Source organism: Chiloscyllium plagiosum, chromosome 38 (genome assembly GCF_004010195.1).
Source record: "Chiloscyllium plagiosum isolate BGI_BamShark_2017 chromosome 38, ASM401019v2, whole genome shotgun sequence".
In the NCBI taxonomy this organism is placed as follows: Eukaryota; Metazoa; Chordata; class Chondrichthyes; order Orectolobiformes; family Hemiscylliidae; genus Chiloscyllium; species Chiloscyllium plagiosum.
Window position 1 is genome coordinate 17,293,046 of NC_057747.1, and position 26,920 is coordinate 17,319,965.

General features: G+C 38.8%; 2 protein-coding genes across 8 annotated transcripts in view; one reads left to right on the forward strand and one right to left on the reverse strand.

Annotated features, from left to right (window-relative positions):
• LOC122541869 (elongation of very long chain fatty acids protein 6-like) overlaps positions 1-26,920 on the forward strand; it is a 136,073-nt gene that overhangs the window by 106,700 nt on the left and 2,453 nt on the right. The gene's annotated exons all lie outside the window — the stretch shown is intronic.
• LOC122541867 (ferroptosis suppressor protein 1-like) lies at positions 842-26,915 on the reverse strand. 7 transcript variants are annotated; one of them, XM_043679006.1, is made up of 10 exons: positions 25,449-25,725; positions 25,158-25,346; positions 21,981-22,172; positions 17,389-17,504; positions 17,178-17,297; positions 16,964-17,056; positions 16,054-16,162; positions 14,594-14,746; positions 6,872-7,072; positions 842-3,764 (listed from the first exon to the last, which is right to left on the reverse strand). In XM_043679006.1, exons 3-10 carry the CDS (start codon positions 22,153-22,155, stop codon positions 3,610-3,612), a joined length of 1,122 nt encoding a protein of 373 aa, XP_043534941.1. In that variant the 5' UTR covers positions 22,156-22,172; positions 25,158-25,346; positions 25,449-25,725; the 3' UTR covers positions 842-3,609. The 7 variants fall into 7 exon arrangements, with proteins under 7 accessions (XP_043534941.1, XP_043534943.1, XP_043534938.1 ...); XM_043679008.1 differs by having other exon boundaries at positions 21,981-22,162; positions 25,157-25,346; XM_043679003.1 differs by lacking the exons at positions 25,158-25,346; positions 25,449-25,725 and adding an exon at positions 26,842-26,915 and having other exon boundaries at positions 21,981-22,162.

Here is a 26,920-nt window from a genome sequence, read left to right on the forward strand (position 1 = left end):
TTTCTGTACAGGTGGGATTTTCTTTGCTGCAGCATTTATTTAGTTATTGAGCACCTACTTTCAGTAATATCCATATGTCAGCGTCATTCAGCTAGAGGTAAAGCTGAACAGGTAATAAGGGCTTGACCACCTGAAAGCCAGCAACCATGAGTATTGAAGAAAAATGTAATGTTTTGTTTTCTGACAAGGATGCCAGTTTAGAACAACTGCCATATTAGAATTTGTTTACTGATGTCAATTAATTGAGTTTCAAAATTATCTCCGCCCATTCTTAATGCAGAATTAGAGGGTTGGCAAAACCCATTGGGCTGGCTACATCAAGTTTATACTGGCAGCACAAATACAATTACATTACCCAAATATGTACCTGCATCAGGACTGGGCTTTTTCAAAGACTGACCTGCATTTTTGGTTTTCTAGCATAAGACAAAGGTCTAGTGTGATCATGATATTCAACACTCATGACCTGAGTTACAAGAATTGAAAGGTGACAAGAATTTATAAATAAAACTGAAGTAGAATTCTGTGGGGTGCTCTAATAATTAGTACCCAGCTTTAAATGTTGCTTGAAAAAATGTGGAAATTACAATGCCCATTTGATGCCTTCATGTTTACACAATTGAAGTGTCAGTCAAAGAATAAAAATGGTAACTTCTGTTTTGCAATAAAAATGGATAATTTGGCAATAATAAAGATCAGTATGTATGAAGTATTTTAGCTTAATGGAGATGTCAATACAACTGAAACAAAATAAATACATATCAAAATGGAGGGGATTAATGTGCTAAAACTCAAAAGAGGTATCTTATTTGGGCAAAAACTCTTAAATCTAATATGTCACTTGATCTGTAAAGGTTTGCAACATTTTATTTAAACCAAAGAGACCATGTTTTCTTAGCAGTTTAAACTGGATTCAAACAAACATTACACAAATTTAAACTGAACTGTTGACAGAATATCCCAGTGCATCGGCAAAGCCAGAAATTAGGCATAAGTGCCCTAACAATATTTTAGGACCGAGATTAAAGAATGTCTGCTGATTCATACAAAACCAATCAACAATTTTCTCCCTCCACCCAAATGGGGGCAGAGCATCTTACAAAGGGAACCACATGTTTTCTGTAAATACAATTCCAGTGTGCTGAATCTTAGAATAACTGCATATTTGCTGACAGTAACTGATACTCAAACTCCTGCAATGAAATCAGAAATCTCAGATTAGAGCTGAGTACATAAAGTAACATCTTCCATTTATATAGCACCTTTACTACATTAACATGGACCAAGGGATTTTATAGGAACATTCTTAAGCAAAGTATGATATCACGCCTGACAAGGACGTTAGGGTCAATGATCAAAACACTTTATCTCTAACTATCTCCTCACTAAAACTGACCTTTTTGGTAAAGAGGTTTAAGCATATACTATAAAACTTCAAAATTGTTAAAATTTTATTCTTTGATCTTAAGGCATGAGTCTAGAAATTATAATAATAGTTCATTAGAAGCTCATTTAGAAGTGAATATTATTTGCAGCATATTTCAGATATTGCAATTGAGGGCTGCACCTGTTCCTCATGAGTACATATCTTTACTGCTAAGAAATATTGGTTTCAATTCAGCCTTGTGCTGATTTGAGCTTTAATGCTCTTGCAAGGTCAGACTTGGACTTATGGATGAGATGTTCACATGAAAGAGATACCAAATGATAAGTACATTAATGAGAAATATTTGGAGGGATATGAGCCAAGCACAAAGGTGGGACTGGTTTAGTTTGGGATTATAGTTGGTCTAGACTGGTTGGACCAAAGAGTTTGTTTCCGTGCTTTCCGAATCTATACCTAACTGGGAGAACACTAACTGTTTAGTCAGATTGTAAGTTTTTTCTAATCAATCTGCTCTAGGAGGTATGGACTTTACCACTGCATCATAAGAGCCCATGTTAGTCAGGTTACATACAATCTCAGTTAAGTGCTGAGGCTTACCCTTCAATAATGTGGTGATTTAGAATAAAGTCAATTGAGTTATTTGTTCAGTCCTTTGATATGCACTTATACAATTCTGGTTAAAGAAATAGCTGACTATAGTTTTCAGCCTGGCCATTTTATCACAAAAATAAAAATTGACTGGTATTTCATGGGAAAATAATGGTAAGAATAGACTGAATAGCTGCTCACTACATTGCTAGCATGCAGTTTCTATAACTTACCAGTCTTTCTACATCAATGCAATGGAGAATACTCAATGTTGGGAGACGATCACTACATCCAAATCATAAACCTTGAACTTATATTGCCAAACCGTTCATCATCACTGGATTAGAGTCCTGGACTTTATGGTGCTAAGTTCACATGGCCTAGAATACTCCATAAAGGCCATCATTATAGACAGCTACAGTGGACAACACAATTTTGCTCCAGTTACCCACTTAAATTTAGAAAAGATAGATCTAATGCTGCAGATTTCATCATAGCCAACATTTTTAAGTGGATATTGATCAACCTGATTTCAGCACCTCTAGTTTGCTGCAACTTGATAATTTAATTTCTCTCAAGTCACAAAAAAACTAAAGTGATGATGTTCACATTGAAAGGTCCAGAAGAAACATCAAAATTCAATAATACAGAAATACCTTAACATATATGGATTTGTTGGTGATCAAGCTTTTAATCTAGTGTTGGGATTCCACTGGGATACAACATATGGCATTTCTGAACTTTCAGAAACATTAATTCAGAGGAATTTATTAAAGATGTTGATGAGAAGTCAATTGAGACTTAACTCTTGTTTCTCAATCTCAGGGACACTGTTCAATAAGGAGCCTGAACAGGAAAAGATAAAAGGGATAGGAACCAGGGGTTTAAAAAAAAAGAAACAAAACCAAATCCGACCCAGTCTTTGGATACGATCCCAATACTTTGCTTTTCCAGCAGACGTCCTAGATAGTAACAGAAAGGAATGTTCTGACTAAGAGTTGATAAGGCCAATTAGAGTGTTTGAACAATTATTCTGTTGGAATCAATGAACTCATTACTGGAATTTAAACTTAGGCTTTCCAGGCCCATTTACATTGTGACCAGCTGAGAAATTTCAACCAGAATAATTGCTGAAAATATCATCTCACCACTTTTAGTTTTGGATACACATGCATTCCCTGATCAAAAGAAAAACAGGTCTTGGCTCATACAAATCGGTCTCCAACAGATACAAATGCAATGTAGATGGTTTCTTCCCTGCTATCTGAAAAGTACTTTATTATAAATATTTGATGTGCAAATACTATACAAAAACACTATTTTAGATTAGATTACTTACAGTGTGGATTTTAAAAGTCTATTTATTGTTTGCAGTGATTAAACTTTATAAGCATCAGTGAACAGAAACGGGATCAAGCTGCTTTTTCTGCACCCATATAAAACATGTAGTTGATATTTTGTGTCATGTTATGGTTGACTACTGTATATCTGTTCAGGTTCTATCATTTCTACTTGCAAATTATTTATAAAGTTACAGCATCATAATTTTTAATTCAAAAGGATTAAATATGCATTAAAAGAAACCAATAAAGGCACATTCCAGAACGGGAGAAAGAGTGTCAAGCACTCTGTAGTCAGCTGGGTTTTGTTTGACCCATTTCTCTCCAGCTTTTCCAAACTAGTAGATCTTTACTTTTCGCCATGACAACAATGAATTTTCCAACATGACAACCGAAAATCTGGCCAATTCCATCATTCCTACCCATTGACAATAGCATAGTCAGAGAACCTAGGGAGACAAAAAAATACCATTCACCAAAACAGCTTCAAGTTATCTCTTTGCCCTAAAGAATGCAGGAGAAACCAGACAGATTTAAGGTAAAAAGAAACAAAAACATTACATTTTATAAATTTACTAACTAACCCATAACTCTACCAACGCACTCATTACCTACAGAGTACACACTGATGAGGTGGCTGGGAATTTAAACAGATTGGCTGCTAATCCGTTGTACTCTGCATTGGAGTTTGATTCCCACCCTGGTTGATAGTGTATGAAGGCTCTTTTGACCAGGAATTAAAAGTTCAAGCCGCTGTCCTGGAAGTGTGTCATCACATCTTGACTAAAAATGTCTGCCTCTGAAACATCAGTACTATGAACAAATGTGTGTTCTTTAGAAGCTAGAGTGCAGTGCAATAACCAATGTATGTAGTTTCCATGACCTGTCCACTCAGCTCCTGTACATCCTATTAAAATGGGCAATATTCTTATAGTGTGTCGGTACAGAGCACTTTCCATGTAACTCTAGAGCAATAGATTAGTTATATTGATATCATCAGAACCATCTTGAGAATGTTGCTGAAAGGTCTGATTTGGCAAATAAAAAAGGGCAACTAATAGGCTTCAAATTAGGAATGATCTTAACATTGACACAATTTAGACTTCAGCTCTGACTATGCAAACTTTCCTGCAATTATTCAACATCAGCTAGACAGTATTCAATGCATTTGAAGCAGTAACAGATATATGTTTTCCTCAACTTTAGCATCACTGCCATAACACTCTATGTTTTTCATGGATCTCTGTGTAATGATTCTCTTTTAAAAAATAACAATAATTCAGCTTATGCAGCCATCATGGTATGACTGGCTTGATGAATTTGATTTCAGGAGTTTGATGAATTAAGAAACTGGGATAATGTTGACTCATTGCACATCAAACACAGGAACTGCCCAAGCCTCTAATGTCAGCTTGCATCTGACCTTGTGGAAGTATTGAACAAGATGGCGCAGTGGAGCTCCTGAGTCAGAGTTCATCTACCCTGACAGCTTTTCTTTATTTCTTTTCCCTATAATTTTACTTACCTCTTTCCCGGAGCTCGGTCAACAGTGGCAAGAGCTTAGTGCACACCTCAAGCGAATCTTTACTTTTCTGGGGTGAGCAGAGGACCTGGCATTGGAATCAGCTACTGCTACAATGGAGGTGACTTTGGTGAGTATGCCCAACAGCGAAAGATGTCACCCGAGAATCAGCGACTCTTAACTGTTGGTCCAGCACAGGAGGAGTGTCAACCCATTGGGGAAAGATGGTGCCTAAGTGAGTATCAGCAACTTCAGTGTTGCTTGGGTCAGGTGTAGATAGTGGTGAGGTGGAAGAGGAGGGATGGTGACACAGCATAGTTAATGGTGGTGAGCTGGCTCAAGACTGATGAACTTTTTTTAAGCTCTATCTTTCTTTTCTCCATCATTCTTAAAATTATTCAACATGGTACTAAACCGTGGGAATAAGTGAAAGCTTTTCATTGTGCATTATTCCTACTGTAAAATACACAAAACAATAAAATCATTCAAATTCACAAAGTATCATATACTTATCTTTGGAGAAGCCTTGGTTGCATTTAGTAACACCCGGTAAGATTAGAAATACTGCATGATCCAGTACAAAACCTCATTCCACTATATAATAGTATATTCCCCTGGTGTTCTGCCACACCATCTTTACTTCATTTTCAAGAATGCATAACTATTCACAGCTGCATAACTCGTGCACCAGGATGATAGATGGCAGAAAAGGCTTACAATACAAATTACAAAAGGTCACAATACAAGCTATGCACCCTGCACTCACTACACCACAATCTACTCCAACTTACATGCCAAGTATTCTAGAATACCATACAAGGCCATAAGTTATAAGAGCAGAATTAGGTCATTCGGCCCATTTAGGCTGCTTCACCATTTAATCATGGCTGATATGCTTTTCAACCCCATTCTCTTGCCTTTTTTCCATAACCCTGGACCCCGAACTAATCAAGAACATACGTTATGTCAATTTAAGATCACGCAGTCACCTCTTATTTCTCCAAAGCCTATCCACAATCTACAAGACACAAGTCAGGAGTGTGATGGAATATTGTCCACTTGTTTGGGTACAGCTCCAATAAAAAATGAGAAGCTTGACATTATCCAGGATACAGCCCACTTGAGTGACATCTCATCCAAACCATCTACGTTCAGTCCTTCACCATCTGCATTCAGCAGTGTGTGCCATAAATACATTGTAGTAACTCATTCCTAGCAACTTTCAAATTCATAACATCTACCACCTAGAAGAACAAGGACAATGGATCCAAGGGAACACCACCACTTGCAAGGTCCCCTCTATGTCACACACTATCTTAACATGAAATTATATCACCGTTCTATTACTGTCACTAGATCAAATTTTTGCAACTCCAATCTTAGCAGCATTGTGGATACCCCTCCACATGAGGACTGCATCAGTTCAAGATAGCAGCTCACCACCACCTTTGAAAGCAAATAGGAATGGGCAATAAATGCGGTCCAGCCAGCAACACCCACATCCCTTGAATGAACGGCAAAAAAAAAATAGTTGGTTAGACACTAGCTCAGCATTAAATGAATGTTTCATTCTTCATATCATACTATATCGTAGACAATATAGCAAACAGGCCGAGCTTTAGTTATTGTGCAGCATTAATTGAATTGAGTCTTACAAGTGGGTGACATCTCTTTGTAGTGAACTAATTCATTCCCACATACCCTGTATGCCAAATAAAAACATTATGTATTGCTGCTTCAATTGCACCAAGCTCCCATACTTTCAGATCATCATTCCAATGGGCATGGACCTCCTAAACTGGAGGCAGCTACTTCCAAATGCTAGTTTACTGAGGGAGATAAACATCCACCTCACTTCACATTCATTTAAGCTGGTGTATTTCTGTATGGGACTAGAATGAAGGGAGGATGGTGAAGAGAGCAGGGAAACAAAAAAAGATATTTAATCAAAAAAATTAAAAACATGGTCTGACTTTTATTGTCTTTTGAATGAAAGTAATTTGCTAAAAATAAAACTATCTGCAGAACCCCTACCTGGTTTGTAAACTTTCAGATTTTTTTTGCCAACACTGTTGATAATATTATCTGCAGCAACCACTGCATGAAGTCCAGCATGATAAGCCATTTTGGGTTCCTTCACATCTGCACAATCTCCTATTGCATAAACATTTTCCATCCCAATGACTTGCAAATGTGGGTTGACCAGTACCGCACCATCCTCAGCAAGACAATCTTCTGTGGAAAGAGCGAAAACATCAAATATATAATGCAGTCTCTGAAAATGTACACAGATCATGCTTTACTTGATGACACAACAACATAGTTAAGTCTCAGCTCAAAAAGACTCAACAGTAAGACCATTTTTCAATAGATTAGAACTGTCCATATTAAACAAGAAATCAAGGATTATTTTGAGGTGTCTAATAGGGAGGATTAGAATAATTTTAGTACAGACTGCAGCTAAACACTGGGAATTGCCAGAAATACTAAATGTTGTTTTAACTTAAAGGGAATCCACACAACATGGAGGTAGCAGGCAAACTTGAATATGGGAATTCAGATCTATTAAGATCACATTTAGACACAGAATTCTTTACCAATGATAAGCCAGTCAATATTAAGAAACTGTTCTTCAGCCAGTTACCTAAAGTATGATATTTTTATGCCTCACTATTTGATCGTCTAACAGACCCATTGTTAAAAGGTTGAAAGCTTAGGAGTTGAAAAAATCAGCACCTGACTGGTCTAGGTAGCTGTGCCTCACTGACATCTTCAAAGATTTTCTGTGATGAATAAAACTGATTAACTGTTTTAAATAAAAACTGAATGCTTCTGACATACATGTCACCCAGACTGGTCAATTGCATAGAAAGGATTTTTGCTTGAAAATGGAGTCACCTCAGCAGATTCTCTTCACTCAGGGAACCCTCCAATGTCTTCTCCCACAGTAACTTTTACTGGTCAGATGTAGAAGGCTAACTTCACAAGAAGTCAATGTATTCGTTGGACTGGTTGCATGCCAATAATTAGCTAATTTCAAGGTTAATGTCACTTAATTGTACATGTTGTTTATGCAAGTAAACTTGCATAAACTGTATCAAAATGAAATAGTTAACTCCACTATTGACAAAACATCCTAGACATGGTTTTCCCCAGAGGTGGAAGGAAATCAACTCAATGTTATCACTCATAAGCAAAAGATCTGACAACATTGACAACCAGCAGCCCACAAACACAAGGCTCTCTCACCTTTGCATGAGGACAGGGCAGGGAGGGACACGTTTAAAATTTTCAAGGGACCAGTAAGCAAACTTCAGCAAGATAAGGGTTGCAACAATAGTAAACATGAACCACAAAAACAAATTCAAAAACAACAAATTGATAATTGGGATGAATAGTGAATAGAAATGACCATTGAAAAGCCCTAAACAGCAAAACTTAATAGGAAAACCACTTACATAGAACATTACAAGCGCAGTACAGGCCCTTCCGCCCTCAATGTTGCGCTGACCTGTGAAACCAATCTGAAGCTCATCTAACTTACACCATTCCATTATCATCCATACATTTATCCAATAACCATTTAAATGCCCTTAGAGTTGGCAAGTCTACTACTGTTGCAAGCAGGGCATTTCATGCCCTTACTACTCTCTAAGAACCTACCTCTGACATCTGTCCTGTATGTATCACCCCTCAATTTAAAGCTATGTACCCTCATACTAGCCATCACCATTTGAGGAAAAAGGCTGTCACTGTCCACCCTATCTAAGCTAAAAAATCATACAATACCAGGTTAGAGTCCAACAGGTTTACTTGGAAGCACTAGCTTACAGAGCGCTGCTCCTTTATCAGGTGATCGTGGAGAGCAGCGCTCCAAAAGCTAGTGCTTCCAAATAAACCTTTTGGACCATAACATAGTTGTTGTGTGATTTTTAACTTTGTACACCCTAGTCTAACACCGGCGTCTCCAAATCACCCTATCTAATCCTCAGATTATCTTGTATGTCAAGTCACCTCTTAACCTTTTCTCTAACAAAAACAGCCTCAAGTTCCTCAGCCTTTCCTCATAAGACCTTCCCTCCATACCAAGGAACATCTTCATAAATCTCCTCTTCATCGTTTCAATGCTTTTACATTCTTCCTATAAAGGTGGTCACTAGAACTGTACGTAATTCACCAAGTTTTTGGGCTTTTTGGTTAAACAGACGAGGGGAAAAAAAAACAGCCCCAATTGATGATGACCAGGATTGAAGACTGGAGCCAAGCTACGGAGTTATTTTTAACTAACGCCAACATGGGTTGGCTCTCGTAGAAAACACTGAGCTAGACTCATTTGTTCCTTTTGTCTCTTCCCTTTCCCCTCCACTCCTGACTGTATTACTCAGGCCCTTTCAGCTCAAGAAAATAATCCAGGGGTTTTACACTCCAAAATTTCCACCAGGATTATTACACACCAAACATTTTGCATTTAAGTGAAAGAAACCATATCACCACCACCGCCAACCTCCCCAAACCACCAAAGGAACTTAAAAGGTGCTTTTTTACAAAACGAATTCTGAAACTTAATTCTAAATTCTGCCACACCCTGATTAGCCAATTGGAGTGTCCTGACTGAGTGGCCCAAAGAGGGCACTGTAACACTGATCAATCAAGGTAGTGAAAGGTTTATCAATGCCAAATGTTTGGGAAAGAAAAGTTAGCATGAATATTAGGTAGCCTGTCTATTACTCCCCAAATAGAGCAGACATCAGGCTGTATGAAATGCTCAGACCCCAGCAATACGTGGCATGTGGATCACAAGTTGAGCACCCCTCTAATAGACCAACAACTCCATGTTGTTAACTTGTTCACCATCTAAGAGGTTACAATTTACAGGAAGTGAGCGCAATCATAGCTGGATGCTCAGTCATTTAGTCATTAACTATTAATTGTTTGTGGTCTAAACTGTTCAGTAACTCATTATTTCAACAACAATTATTAAAGAGGTAAATTTAAGTAATGACAGTTGTTAATGCTGATTCATTGTTTTACAATTTTCGATGACCTGGCAAAAAAGATCAACTCATCCATCCCATGCCTTCAGAGCATCATCCATTCTAAGAAATGATCGTTTAAAATTTTTGAAATGTGCTTTATTTCCAGAGCTCTTGGTCTGAACAGAACCTTCATTTAGATACACAAATGCCTCATTTAATGCCAAATTAATCAATGCTCCTCTTCTTGCCTTGACTCCCATTTCCTCTTTTAACTTATTTGCTGGTTGATTTTTCTCCTTAATTATTGTAACAGATTTATATTTTGGGAAGACTGCAATTAATTTCTCCACAAATTGTTATATCTCCATGACAATTCTTGTGTGACATACTACATATACTCATTATGTCCTTTATTTTGAGTGCAGGTAGAGGCTGTTTGAAATTGGTTTGTTGGCCCATCTTCTGAACAAAACAATGTGCCAATGTTCACAACATCCCTCAAAATAAAAAACTGGCAGAAGATAATGTAGTATAGAAAGATCCAACAGAAATTTATTACAGCTCACACATATATAGTATATTTACAAATATTAAATTCACAGGCTCAGCAGGGTTTGTGCTAATATTGGGCTAATCAGTTACAAAGATTGCTGTAGTTTACTTCATTCAGCATCACAAGCTTCAAGGTGACCAGAATCAAGAGGAGTCCAAGATCTATATGTCCTCAGGTTACATATAGTGATATCATGAGCATGTCTCAAAGTGTACAAATATACAGAGTGTGAGCCAGACAATATCTTCTTGTCCCAAAAAATGTTTTAAAATCCCAAACACTTTGTACGTAGGGATGTACCATCACTTCAATAATTATATAACTCAGGTAAAAACAAAGAATTTAAAAGATTAACAATTCAAACTCACTTGAGGTTTGATAATTTATCCTAACTTGGTGCTAGAATATCTATCTGGAGTGGTAGGAGTTGTTTTCTGTTGCATTTTGTATCTTGCTGTCATTCAGTATTACTGCACAATCATGTTCTTCCTCATTCCCTTTATGCATGATTGGTGTGCTGTACATCTTTCAGAGCTGGCTTCTGGTTCCCTTTATTTTCCTCGGTGCTCTTTTAAAACGGTTTCTGTATGAAATGTAGGCTTGTAGTAGCAGATTTGTGCCTGCAGGTGGTGTTTGTGCCAAATAAGGACTGATGACATCATAGGCTTCACTTCATTTTGGTGCTGATTGACTGCTGAATACAGGTAAGCCTTTATTAGCATGATTAAGTGCATTTAAGTTGAATTTTCCTACACAAAAGGCTTGTAACTATGCAGCATGGAGCCTTTGACTACCTTTTTGTTTTAAAATTGGAAATTGCAGGAATTGAGATTTTAATCAGCAAGAAAGAAGCCTTTTTCTGGCTGGTCAATGTCTATCTACAAATCTGTACTCACATTAGCTGACACTTGATCATCCGAGGTTTTTGATATTCAGGATTGTTTTCAAGTTGGTTTTCAATAAGGGTTACAGATATTTACCATTGATATCTTGGAGTGGCTTCTTTGTGGTAAGCAGTGGTAGCTGTCCATAATGTGTATTTTGCCTCCCACATGTTCTCTTTAACTGATGTGTCAATGCTTATGTTATCCCGTATAACATACAAGCTGATACAGTTAAAGTGGTATCAGTAGATCCAGACGTATATTACAGCTCACTGATTTATGCAAATATTACGTTCACAGGCACATCGATGTCTTGGCTAACATTAAGCTATTTGATTAGAAAGAATTGCATGCTTCCATTAACATGTCAAGTGGGACGAGTGAGGAGGGGATCGGTTGGCTCAGATGGCTGGTTTGTAATGCAGTGTAATGCCATCAGCTGCACCAGCTGAGAACACCGTGAAGGACTTTCTTTCTCAACTTCTCCCCAAGCTGGAGGTGTGATGACCCTCAAGTTAACCCACCAACAGTCAACTCTCACTGATGAGGGAGCACCCCATGGTCCAGTAAGGCTATGGTGACTTTACATTTACCATCCTTCACGTAACCAGAGTTAAGATTTTCATATCCTCAGATCATATGATAACATCCTTCCTGAAAAGGTCCAGAAAAGATTTACAAAGATGTTACCAGGGTTGAAGTGTTTTGAGCTATAAGGAAAGGCTGAAAACACTGGGGCTGTTTCCCTGGAGTATTAGAGGCTGAGGGGTGACATTAGAGATTTATAAAATCATGAGGGGTATGGATAGGGTAAATAGACAAGGTCTTTTCCAGGAGGGGGCGGGTGCAGAACTGGAGGTCATAGGTTTAAGGTGAGAAGGAAAATATTTAGAAGGGACCTAAGGGGAGAATTTCTCACGCAGAGGGTGGTTCATGGAAGGAATAAGCTGCCAGAGGAAGTGGTGCAGGTTGGTACACGTACAATATTTAAAAGGCATCCGGATAGGTGTATGGTAGGAAGGGTTTAGGGATATTGGCCAAGTGCTGGCAAATAGGACTTGATGAACTTAGGATATCTATTCAGTCAACAGATAATGACCCACTATCACTAATATCCTTACATAGAGATGAGAATGGACAACACTTTGACCTGGACAACGTACCCATCCTAGAACAGACAAGCCAAACAGAGAGACACACAAGAATTCCTAGAAGCATGGTATTCCAACAGAACCCCATCAACAAAGACATCAACATAGATTCGGATCCCATCTACGACCTTCTGTGAGAGGAAAAGAAAACAGGAAATGACATCACCAAACCCAAGGAAACCTAAAGACATAAACAGAAAGCAGGACATAACACCAGTGCTTCACCACAGGCTCACTGATGATGTTACCTAGTATGGTGATGAAATGTCTGAAATGTCTTGGGAGTGCAGATGAGCAGAGAGATCTCGGTGTCCATGTACACAGATCCCTGAAAGTTGCCACCCAGATTGACAGGGTTGTTAAGAAGGCATACAGTGTTTTGGCCTTTATTAATAGAGGGATTGAGTTCCGGAAATAGGAGGTTATGCTGCAGCTGTACAAAGCTCTAGTACGGCCACACTTGGAGTATTGTGTACAGTTCTGGTCACCGCATTACAAGAAGGATGTGGAAGCTTTGGAAAGGGTACAGAGGAGATTTACTAGGATGTTGCCTGGTATGGAAGGAATGTTTTACGAGGAAAGGCTGAGGGCCTTGAGGCTGTTCTCGTTAGAGAGAAGGTGGTTGAGAGGTGACTTAATAGAGAATACAAGATAATCAGAGGGTTAGATAGGGTGGACAGGGAGAGCCTTTTTCCAAGTATGGGAACGGCAAACACGAGAGGACACAACTTTAACGTGAGGGGTGATAGATATAGGACAGATGTCAGAGGTAGTTTCTTTACTCAGAGAGTAGTAAGGGTATGGAATGCTTTGCCTGCAATGGTAGTAGATTCGCCAAGTTTAAGTGCATTTAAGTTGTCATTGGACAGGCATATGGACGTAGGTGGGATGGGCTTTCTTTTAGTATGACAGGGCGGTGCAACATCGAGGGCCGAAGGGCCTGTACTGCGCTGTAATGTTCTATGTGCTATGAACCTTCCAGTTCGGCAAGCAAACTTACATCCAGAACCTCAACCCGAGCTACAAATCTTCGCAAAACTCGCTGACTCACAGCACGGTCTGGACTGGTGTGTTATTTTGCGCGTGCAGACTCCTAAAGATACTGGCTGTCAGTTTCAGTGAAGTAACAATTTCAAGCTTGTCATTACCACCACAGCAAATTACACAAGCTAATATTTCGTAAGGATGGCCTTTCATCAGTTGTGGAAGTGTCAGCAGCTTGAAATGTTGACTTTTTTTCCGCCTCAATAATGCTGCCTGACTGTCTGAGGATTCACAGACATTTTTGCTTTCATGAATGAAGAGGTGCAAATAAATAGAAAGGTTACCTAGTCAATCTGAAAATAACAGCACCCGTACACATATATATTTTAAAGGCATGTCCAGGTCAATAGAGTCTTCAATACATGAAAAAAAAATCTAGTTACACAAAGAATGAAATTGAAAAAATACAAAACAGAGGGAAAGGAAAAAAAGGACAAAAAAAAAAAGTGGATGGTCTTCATATAGTAAAGGGCAGACAGAATCCTTTGCACGCGCACACTAAAGTGTATGCAGCACATATCCAAAAAATCAATTCCTTGTTTGCACTACTTCTCAAATTATAGGTATTTTTAAACAAACCTATTCAGCGATATTATTGCACACATCTGGAGCAGTTGGGACTTGAACGTAGGCCTCCTGGCTCAGTGATAGAGGTGCTACCACTATGCCAGAAGAGCCCTCTCCCCAAATTGTATGTCTTATAATCTAATTAAAAGCAGACAACACTAATTCAAGTTCTGTTTGCAGATACCACTAGCAGTGGTAATTTTCCAATCCTACTGATATTTTTGTGTTGAAAATTAGCATTGCCATTTTCAGTATTATTTGAAGAGAGAGCACATAGAGTGATTCTATATTTGCTTATATGACCAATAAGTCAAATATATATATATATATATATATATTTTTGGGCTTGAATAAATTGCTTGTTTAAACCACTTATTCAAATCAATGACTTTCCACACAGAAATTATATATAAAATGTGACAAAGGAATTGTTCTTAATGTTCAGAAAAGCTAAGTTATCTGAAAGTCCCTATCTTGTTTATGATGTGAAATGATATTTAAGTGGCTTTTAAACATAGCTTTATCACGATGGACGAATAGAAGCAGTACTTTAAATGTATTACATTAGAATTAGAACTTACTGAAAGCATTTGAATAAGCTGAAGAATTGACCCTTATTCCAGTACAACAGATGACCAGGTCTGCAATAATCTCCAATCCTTTGTCAGTCAGTACTTTCATGTCAGCCTTCATTTCATTCATCACCAGGTCCTGGATGTTGATGACTTTTTGTCCTTTATCGAATAAAAAGAAGAGCATGAACATCCACAGGAAGCAGTTCTCAGAGCAACTTAATGCTTTACTCAAGGGTTCAAAGTTCAAGGGAATCATTAATTCCAATGGAATTCAGACAAGGTACCAGAGAACACATTATCAAAAATCAAGCACAAGATGGACTGAACCATCTGGGAAATAGGTTCCGGATGGGGAAAGAACATAATCAGTTCGGTCCAAAATCAACTTGGCTTGACACTAAGCACAAATGCCAAATCAGTTAAACATGCCAATATGTTCACTACGTGCCCTTAGCCTCCCACCAGATCAATTTTCTTCAGCTGATTTCTTGTTTGAGATGTATAAAATTATTTGGCACCTTCAAGTAAACCAAGTGGAAAGAGGGAGCAGACAAAGATAAGCTTCTTGGGGAATTCAACAAAAGCAGGTCTTAATGGGGTTACATCTGTGAAGACTCAGTCATAGACTCATACTCATAGAATCATAGAGATGTACAGCATGGAAACAGACCCTTTGGTCCAGCTCATCCATGCCGATCAGATATCCTAACCTAATCTAGTCCCATTTGCCAGCAGTTGGCTCATATCCCTCCTATTCATATACCCATCCAGATGTCTTTTAAATGTTGTAATTGTACCAGCCTCCACCACTTCCTTCGGCAGCTCATTCCATACACGCACCATCCTTCAGCATGACAAAGTTGCCCCTTGGGTCCTTTTTATATCTTTCCCCTCTCACCCTGAACCTGTGCCTTCTAGTTCTGAACTCTCCCACCCCAGGGAAAAGACTGTCTATTTATCCAATCCATGGCCCTCATGATTTTAAAAAGCTCTAAAAGATCATCCCTCAGCCTCCAACAGTCCAGGGAAAACAGACCCAGCGAGTTTCACATTTGAGATCATGACTGACAGAAGACTCATCCATCCCAACCTTTCATATCATTATACTCAGAGGAAAAGTGAATTGGGACTGGTATAAAGTAAAGAGAACAAAATATTAGAAATCCAAACTAAAACCAAACTAGTAGGAAACGTTCCTCTGGATGAGTCTATACTAGTGACATTAACTGTTCAGTTGCTAAATTGCTGTGCATTTCTTACATTTGCTGTGATTAGAAGACGCAGAACCAAGTATTAGATGTATATGACTATAGCAATGAACAGACTTTCTTAATTCACAAAGCATAGAATCAATATAGCAAAACCAATGCTATTCTTTCAAAATGCAAACAATTATAGATTTTTTTTTAAAAAATGGACTGGAATGAAATTTATGCCTTTAAAAATATTCTCAATGGTATTATTACCTAACTGAAGCTGGACTCCTTTCTTCAAGAGAATTTCTTTCAGCCCCTGCCTTACGCTGGGTAAGAGTTGAACATCAGCCAGAGCAATCTTGGAATGAATCAAAGTTACCTATGGAAACAGATTAAAATTTTAAAAAAGCATTGTGGAAACAAATAGTTAACCACAAAGAAGGAATCAAAAATGGTTACACCTATTCTGAAATTTTAAAATATTATTTCTATGGGTTTATGAACATAGAACATGCAGAATACACTGCCTGAAAAAGTAATGAAAACTAATTCAGTGGTAACTTTCAAAATCAATTGAATAAACACTCAAAAATTAATGATTGAAGCTTGGAGGAAGACCAAAAACAAAGACTTATTAGATAGTTTACTCTAAGAGTTAGCGTGGTCTTGTTGGGCCGAATGGCCTCTTCCTATGTACAGAGATAAGCACCTTAAATGTCATAACATTGAATACTATGGGCCAAGTGCTGGAAAGTGTGATTACTGTAGATGTATGTTGTAATCCAAAACTAAGGATTTTGATGGCAGAGGTCCTGATTATATAGCTGATCAGGAATCTCACCCACTCGTCAGCCTGCCACTGGTATATGGGAAGGATTTGTAAGGGAACACTCAACCTGTTTGGTCACATTGGGAATGCACCCTTCCTTGATCATTAACTCTTGGGGTGAAACTTAGACCCGAAGTTTCTGGCACAGAGACAGGGACACCACCCACTGCACCTTCCTATTTAAACTTTAGCAAACCAAATAATGGCAGAGGATTTATATATTGTCTATTATTCAATCAAAAAAACTGCCTGCTTCACAGAACAATTAAATTGCAGAAACTAAAGAGCAACTTAGAGAACAGCATTAAATGGCAACCTTTCATATACAGGGCAATCAGTGTAAATCAATACCTCTTTATCAGGGTAATCAGTTTTGACTTCTGCTGCCATTTCCACACCAGCAGATCCACCTCCAATCACAACAATTCTCTGAGCTTCTTGAACCTGGTCGAAAACACATGATCACATGAGAAACACACTGTTGCTAGAAGTACTATTTTAGAACCAGAATGGAAATTGCAGAATAAATTTTGTAAAATTTTATTGGTTTACCACAAGACACTACCTGTTTTACTAGATCTTCATACATCTGGATGGCATTCTCCATTGTAACCGGTTCAACAAATTTTCCAGGGAATGGTCCTGAGCTACCAGTCGCCAAAATGAGGTGGGAAAAATGTAGAGTCTTCAAAATAATAGAGAGATTAAAGCCAATTTATCACACACAAATAACGTAACTGGGTTATACATCCATGAGATTTATTTTTCTGACTTACCTCTCCATTTTCTAAAATAACATCCTGCTTTTCTAAATCAATATCAATGACCTTGCCTTGCTTGAAGTTCTGTGCAAATGTCTCTTTGAATGATATGAATGTCTGCTTTGCAAATCCTAAAAAGCAACACTGAAGATGTTACAGCAGTTAGAATGCATCTCCAAGTAGATATACATTCCTCAAATGGTCAAGAAACCATTAATTCCAGTATTAATAATTAATCTATGGACAAATCAATAACACCCACACCAATTTTGCGGTCAGTAATTTTTGACATCTTGCTCTGAATTTGGAAAATCATACTCAATGTTGAATTTAAAAGGTGAACGCTGACTCTTGGTTGAGCAATGCCTCAATTTTAAAATTCTTATCCTTGATTTCAATCCCTATATGGGCTTGCCCTCTTACCTCTCCAATTCAAACTCACAAATCCTTAGATATCTGCAAGATGTAGAAGCAGAAGTAGGCCACTTAGCCCATTTAGTCTACTCTGCCATTCAACGAGATCATGGCCGACTGATAATCTTCAGCTCTACTTTCTTGATTTTTCTCATAACCCTTAATTCCATTACTGATTAAAAATCTGTCTCTCAGCTTAAATAATTTAATGACTCAGCCTCTACCATCTTCTACAGTAAAGAATTCCACATATCGACTCCCCTCAGAAAATAATTCACCCTCATCTCTGTCCTAAGGGGGCAACCACTAACTCTGAGAATATGTCTTCTTGTCCTAGACTCTCCCACAAGGTGAAAGAACCTCTCATCAATGACAAGCTCCTGAAGAATCTTATTTATTTCAATAACGTCGCCTCTCATTCTTCTCAACTCCAATCTGTAAAGACACAACATACTCAATTTATCATCAACAGATAATCCCTTAATGCCTGAATCAACCTTCTAAGCCACTGATCTGCTCATTTAGAAACATAAAATCCCCACAGTATGGAAGCAGGCCATTTGGCCCATCGTGTCTACACTGACCCTCTTCAAGAGAACGTACCCAGACCCACCCCCTACTCTATCCCTGTAACCCTGCATTTCACATAGCTAACTCACGGAACCTGCATATCCCGGGACTCTATGGGGCAACTTAGCACGGCCAATGCATCTAACTTGCACATCTTTGGACTGTGGGAGGAAACCCATTTAAGTTTTGCTTCTTCAATATCTTCAATTTTTAAAACTTTCCACCATTGGTGACTATGCCTTCAGTTGACGAGATCAAGACTTGAATTCCATCTCTGAACCTCTTTTCCTATTGAATTCTCCTTCCTCCCTCAAGATGCTCTTAAAAAACAACTTTTGACCAAAAGCTGTTGGTCATCTCACCCAATATCTCCTTATTTAGTTCATTCATATTTTATTTTGAAACTCCCTGGGAAACACTTTGGAACACAAGTTGCTGATTTTGCTGCAGGAAAGCATTGAAGTAAATAGTACTTCTTTAATCTACCTATTAATTAACTTTTTATATGCACTCTATGCCTCAACTTTATTATTATTACTACAATATTATTCAAATGTTATTCAAACTTCACACTGCTGGGGAGTTTTCATTAAATTGTTCCCAACTCCTGGAATGTAACTTTCTTCACACTGGAAAACAAGTGGGTTATCCATGCAAAGATCTCACCATCGTTTGTCAGTTCAGTCAACAGTTTGTGCATTTATATAGCATGCTGTTAGTTCCGTCTATTCTCTCTCTCATGGAATGTTCATTTAATGCAGGGCTTCAACAATGGATCCTGGTTTAGATTTCCTCATAGTTTGACTATGAGGAGCCCAAACTATTCCACTTGGACATTCAACAACTCAATAACGTCTGTGTTAAAATATTGAATTCAAAAACAAGGGGCGTTCATACTATACTAACATATACAGAATTTTAAAAGTGGTTTAAAAATAGTCATATGGATTCTTTGAAGTTAGTTACACAGTTGCTCAAATGCAGACAAATTTAAACTATCACAATTAGCAAACTATCCCAATTAGTTATGACACAGCAATCTAATTACAACTTCCAGCATCAATGAAGCCAACATAACAGTTCAGACATTGATCCTTGAGGGGTGTCCATGCTCTTGTTTAGGAGTCAATCTTCACAGTATTCTACAGACATGATGAAAACAGAAGCTCTTCTAATCAGATACCTGTGAAATGTGCATCGTATCTTTGGGAGATTCACAGGATCCCTGCTCTGCTACTGGTTAGCTTTGGCTTTAATTGAAAAAAAAAAGCCCTCTGGATAACAACAGAACATTGTTGCAATAAAAACAATTCTCAGAATTGATTGAGCCCATCTCCACCACATTCAGCCAATGCCTTCAGTTCATAAAACTCACTGCTTGAGAAAGTTTTTCCTCCTGTCACCTCCTGTCTTTCACCAATTACCTTAAATCTCTGTCCTTATACTCAATCTTTGCACTAATGTATAATGGATCTTCCTCCTTTCTACTCTATCCAGATCATTCATCATTTTGAATACCTCTACCAAATTTCATCTTAACCTCTTCTTCAAGGAAAACAGATCAGAAGTTCTCCAATTTATCGAAGTAACTACAATTTCTTATCCCTACAGTCAGAATTACACAGCACAACAACCTTTCGGTCCAACTCTTCCAATCTGACTGGATATCCTAAACTAATCTAGTCCCATCTGCCAGCATTTGGCCCATACCCTTTAAACCCTTCCTATTCATATACCGATCCAGTCATTCTGGTGAATGTTTTCTACACACTGTAATGTCTTCACAAGTGGAGCCACATTTCTTTTTCCTTTATTTGTTGACATTTCTGACAAGCCCAGCACTTGATGCCCATCCTTAATTTCTCCTGAACGAAATCCCATTAGGAATCAACACATTCTCGTGGATCTGGGTCACCTGCAAGTCAGACCAGGCTAGGACAGATTTCCTTCCTTAAAAAGAGAAAAAAGGGCATTATTGAACCAGAAGGCTTTTACAACAATTGCTAGTGGTCACTGTTATCAAAATGTGTTATATTCCAGATTTATTAATTGATTTCAAATTGCATGGTGGGATTTTAATCCATGAATCAGAACTTTTACGTGGGCCTCAGGACTAGATTACTGACATTACCCTACCGAAGTGCCTCCTCCTCAGATTCTCCCTTCATACTCCAGTTTAGGCTAAACCACCATTCTACATACATTTAACAAAACCTTATCTTTTATATTCCATGCCCTTATTAATAAAGCCTAAGAGGCTGTTTGCTTTATTAATTATGCAGGGAGAAAGTGAGCTGTTTGCTTTATTAATTATGCAGGGAGAAAGTGAGGACTGCAGATGCTGGAGATCAGAGCTGAGAATGTGTTGCTGGAAAAGTGAAAAAAGAAGGGCTTATGCCCGAAACGTTGATTCTCCAGTTCCCTGGATGCTGCCTGACCTGCTGCGCTTTTCCAGCAACACATTTTCAGCTCTGATCTCTAGCATCTGCAGACCTCACTTTCTCCTGGAAAAGCGCAGCAGGTCAAGCAACATCCAAGGAGCAGGAGAATCGACGTTTTGGGCATAAGCCCTTCTTCAGGAAACATCTTCAGGAGTCCTGAAGAAGGGCTCATGCCCGAAACGTCGATTCTCCTGCTCCTTGGACGCTGCCTGACCTGCTGCGCTCTTCCAGCAACACATTTTCAGTTATTAATTATGCACTCAACATGTCCCAGCTCATTCAAAGATTTATAGACATTTAAATCCAGGTTTTTCTGTTCCTGCAGCCGCATTAGAACTGTATCCTTTATTTTTTGCTCTATCAATATATGCAACTTCCTTATGGATAATCCTTTGAAAATTTACAGTGACAACCTATTTAGAATTGCCTGTGAGGCTTGCAGCATTGCACACTTGGGTATGCTGAAAACTACATATTATTACATGGGGCCCTCATCTTTGCAGACAGAAAGAACATCTACTTGCAATATGCCTGTTTCAACAACAAAATAGGTGACAGCCATTCATTGATTCACAGGGCAATGCACTAACCTGAATCTAGGAGAAAGTGAGGACTGTAGATGCTGGAGATCAGAGTCGAAGAGCGTGGTGCTGGAAAGGCACAGCCGGTCAGTCAGCATCAAGGAGAAGAGTTGACATTTCGTGCAATCTGATGAAGGGTTTCTGCCCAAAACGTCGACTCTCCTGCTCCTCGGATGCTGCCTGACCAGCTGTGCTTTTCCAGCACCACACTCTCTGACACTAACCTGAATCTGTCTGGTTTAGAATTGAAACAAAGTTTGGCAGTTAATCAGCATTAATGGGTATGATCTACATGACAACATCTCTACCAATTAACGCTCTTCTCTCATTCATCACCTCCCCTTGAATTGGTATTGTTCCAAACTGTCCTGATGACAAAGCTTCCACAAAATGTGTCTTTTTTTTGCATTACTTTAGAATAATATATAATCAGGAATAGCAAGCATTCTTAGATTCACCTTCCTCCAGTTCACTCACTACTCCTGTCATTCAGCCAATTTCATATCCATGTTACCACAGTCCCTTTTATTCCATACATATTAATGTTGGAATGCACAGAACCCATTCTCACAATTAACACATTCGTTTTCTGTTAACGCACCACTTTCCACTGATGCTCTGAGTGCTCCTGGATTGTGATGGAAAGCATCTTTCACATCAATCAACGTGAATGGAACATTGTATGACTTCAAACGGTTTCCTGCTGCAATGCCTCCAAAGCCGCCACCAACAATCACAACGTGGAAGCTTTCATCGACAGATACTGTCCCGCCCATAATTCTCCTGGGGGGACGAGAGAAAACAAAAGCAGCAGTATTTAAATAAAATGTTTGTGGCATTATTTAGATCAACTCTTTGTAAACACATTGGATGGCAACAGTTACATTGTACTTTGAAATGTATTCCCGATAAATCACTGCAGCTATTTACTTTAATAATTTACTTTAATGCACCGATAATTCATTAATTATTTGCATTACAAGCACACCAATGGTTCCAATACCAATGGTTCAAATTCAATTCCTGCATGTGTGAGTTTTGCAACATTTGCATTCACTCAAATTTGTTCCAAACTCTAACACATGAAGTTTCAGCATGACTACAGCAAGTGCTCCTGGTCAAACAGTACATAGTGCAAATGCAGCTGCCAGTGTGAATAGGAAACTCCACTGATGTCAGGAACATTTGTGCACCTGCCAAAGCTAAAAGCTGAGATCCAGAATTGTCATTATTGCCATTTACAGCAGATGAGAATTTACACACATTAAGTAAAATCACTCTCAAATGCAATCAGCCTCTATTAGGACAAAGTAAGCAAATTACTTCTAAATGTTTATAAACAAAAAGAACCACAAGATTCCATTGATAGTTAGATTGAAAACTCATGCAAAGCTGGAAACTGTTTTGGAAGAAATGACCTGTGATTCCATTCCAACCCACCCTTTCTGAAAGTAGATAAATGATTGAACTCAGGAGGGTCAATCTTGTGATGCAGACGTCTCCTGCTATCTTACCAAACACAGAGACACTGGTTTGACATTGCCATTTTCCATACTGTCATTTTTGAAGCAGACACATTTGATTTCAGTTTTACATTGCAAAAATTGTACCTGCAAGAAACTGATTAAAACTACACAAGGTGATTTCATGTAGTAATATTGCATAGTATCATTGTTCCAGTTGTTGAATACTGTCACAAAAAAGGTATTATTTCATCTGTCCAAAATTTAAGAAAGGATGTAAGTGCATTGGGAGGTGTTCAGAGAGGTTTTACTACACTAATGCCCAGAAGGTGTGGGTTATCTTTTGATGAAAGGCTGGGCTTGTATCCATGGAAGTCTAGAAAAGTAGGAGAGACTGGACTGAAATGAGGAATTAAGGAGGTCTTGCCATTACAGATGTGGAAAGGATATTCTCTCTTATAGGTGAATTTCAAACTGGAGGGCATTGTTTACATATGAGGAGTTGCCCATTTAAAATGGAGGCAAGAAACGTTCCTACAGAAGATGGACTGTGATTGGAAGTCTCTTCCTCAAAAGATTGTGGAAGCAGAATCTTTGATTTTTTTTTAAGGCAGAGGTGAAAGGTTATCAGGGATAGACAGGAATGAGGATTGGAGGTTGTAATCACATCAGCTGTGATTTTATTAAATATCAGAACAAATTCAAGGGACTGAATAGCCTACTCCAGCTCCTGATTTTTATTGTCATAAAATTCAGAAAGGGCAACCATTTCACCCATTTAGCTCATCCTCCTCCTGCAAATGGAATGTTCTAGCTCCAAATTACTGTGTGCAACTTCTCTTCATGCTGAATCACCCACCATCTCTAGTTTAACTTTTACAATTATGATTCACAAGCATGGTTTAACACTCCAACCTAATTGTTTAAGCAGATCCAAAAGAAATGAGAGAACTCTCTGGCCACACCATTTAGTATATCTTCCTGACCAATCTGTCACAAAGTCATAGAGTCATACAGTACAGAAACAGATCCTTCTGTACATGTTAACCATAATACCAAACTAAACTAGTCCCACCTGCCTGCGCTTGGTCCATATCCCTCTAAACATTTCCTATTCATGTATCTATCCAAATGTCTTTTAAATGTTGTAACTGTACCCACGTCCATCACTTCTTCTGGAATTACATTCCACATACAAACCACTTTGTATAAAAAAGCTACCCCCATGTCTTTTTTAAAATCTTTCTCGTGTGTGTGTGTGTGAGAGTGAGAGAGAGAGAGCGCGAGAATACCTTACAAATCAAAAAGTTAAGTTTTAGTTACCACAGAATACAGGAGACACATTCTATTTGTGTTAAGGTTGTAAGATTGCCAACTCTAAGGATGCATTCCTGGAGGTTTCAATTCATGGCAACCACACCTCTCCACACCCCACCCCCACTGGATCATCTCCACCAGGATGCTCAGTCATGGCCCACAAGCTTCCCAAGTCAACCGAGAAGTGAGAGAAAGAACTAGATGCCAGAAATCAGAAACAAAACCAGAAATTGCTGGAAAACCTCAGCAGATCTGGAAGCATCTGTAGACAGAAATCAGTGTTAATGTTCGAGTCCAGAATTGCCAGTTTTTCCAACAATTTCTGTGTTTTTTCTAGAAGTGACAGACTCAATAATCAAATCAGACGATTCTAAAAACTTTAGTTAGCAGCTACCTTTGCCATCTTGCATACTTTTTGTTTCAGCAGAATACGAAAATGTATACAAAGACCATTTATAAATAGACAGTTTTAGTTCATAGTCCCTTCCAGAATACCTTACTGTGGAGATCAGATTTTCAATTCTTGGAGATCTGACATCTCAAAATCAGGGACATGACTGACCTCTACCACCGCCCCCTCCCCGTAGAGAGTTCTAAATAAAAGGATTATTGGCTTGTTTGGAAAGGCCAGTGTATCTGGAGAAGGAATGACTGTGTTAGACCGCACTGAAACTGTTAGCAGAGGGGAAAAGGGAGGATCCTGTATCCAATCGCCACGATGGACATCTAATCACCCACTTTCCGCAGGAAAGCCGGAATGGTCGCTTTTGCAAACTAATTTTAACATGTCGTTTGCTAATTACAACCCTTCCTCTTAAAAGAGAATATTAAGAGGTCGCATGACGTTTCCAACATGCTGCATTTTGCCTCCAGGAAGGCGGCGCGTTGCAATGTTGGTCTCGCTGCAGGCGGAATGCAGGGTCAGGTCCAAAGCCGGGGCCAAACTCCAGCAGCATGTACACCCCCGGCGTATGAATCAATGAAGGAACACACTCACCAGTCTCCCAGCAGAGCCTTCCCCAGTACACACGCTCACTTACAAACCGTGCTGAACCCCCAAGGCTCGGCCTTGTTTGTCACATGAACTCCCCTTCTATTTCCAGCTTTCTCTGATAACACTCAAGGTCCAATTACAATCCGAGAAACGCTTTGTCAACTTTTCGGACCAACAACCAGTTTTGAGAGATCTGAATAACCCGGAAAAAACATCTCAAATGGATTTAGTTTTCAAAACAGGAACGACTTCCCCCATTATTTTTCCCCAGTAATACGGTGTTGTTGAAACTTACCCCGTATCTTAAAAATTCCGCTGGATTTAATTGGTAAGGTACAATTGAAACTTAACTCCAACTGTTGAGTCACAGTCTGTTACTACACATCCGTGAACTTGTAAATGGGGCTTCACAGTGTCGACTTAATAGTGCATCAGGAAGTGGTCAGCACGTAGCGTTCTCCAGACCGTGCTGAAAAAGAATCCTGTTGGTTGTTCCCTGATCAAACCGCATAGGTCCAGAACTACGGATTGAATAAAGCTTGGAATACAGTGGGAAAATAGCTTGTCTGAGGTGTTTCTGCTGAAGTTAAATGAGGGTTGTTTTAGTTACAGACAACCCAGTTTTTCCAGTTACAGACAACCCAGTTCTTCAAATGCATGTAAATACAGTCTTGTTGATGTAAGAGACACTTTTGGTTTGTTTGGATGGAGTCAAACTCCAATGTTTGTATATTTTTTTCATATGCTATGGCACAGAACAAAACTGTGTTTGTGACTATATATGTAGATTGTTTTTATGAATAACATATTTTTGAAATTTAAAAATGTACCAAGGAAAAACTCTGTTAACATCTTTTAGGGGAAGTTTTAAAGAGGCCAATTTTATAAATGCCAAGTAAATTAAAACTTATGACAGTCATTGGAATGTCAACAAAGCCAGCATTTTATGGCCTATCTGTAGTTATCCTTGGGAAGATGATGATCCGTGGCTCAGTGGTTAGCACGACTGCCTCACAGCACCAGGGTCCCACGTATGATTCCAGCCTTGGGCAACTATCTGTGTGCACTTTGCACATTCTCCCTATGTCTGCGTGGGTTTCCTCTGAGAGCTCCAGTTTCCTCCCACAGTCCAAAGATGTGCACGTCAGGTAAATTGGCCATGCTAAATTGTCCGTAGTGTTAGGTGCATCAGTCAAATGGGTCTGGGTGGGTTACTGGTTGGGCCGAAGGGCCTGTTTCCACACTGTAGGGAATCTAAATCTAAATAATTACCCATTCCCTTGAACTGCTACAGATATTCGCAATGCTGTTATGAAAGGAGTTTGACCCAATGCCTTTTTTTAACAATCCGTATGATTTAAATAATAATATTTATTCCCAGTCCCCACTCCCACTCTTCACTTCCATGAAAATTCTGTTGCTGGTTTGAGTAGTGCTGCAGACTTGGTCCCATCTTACATATAAGTAATAGTGGGCCCTCAATCCTCCTGTGCCATTTGATATGATCATGTCAATGCCACTTGCTGTCCAACGCCATACCCCCGAACCTCTCCCAAAGGGCAAAACACAGTTGATAAAAACTGAATAATAAAAACCACAGGTACTGGTTGTACTGGAGCTCTATTTTGAGATATACAAGATGAGTTGGATTAGTGTTTGTCATACAAAATGTTATTGGTTTTTCCTACCTGTCTGTAGCTTGGAGCTCCTCACCTCCCTGCAGCTGTTCCTTGCGTAACTCCATCATCTGCACTGATACTTTTGGAT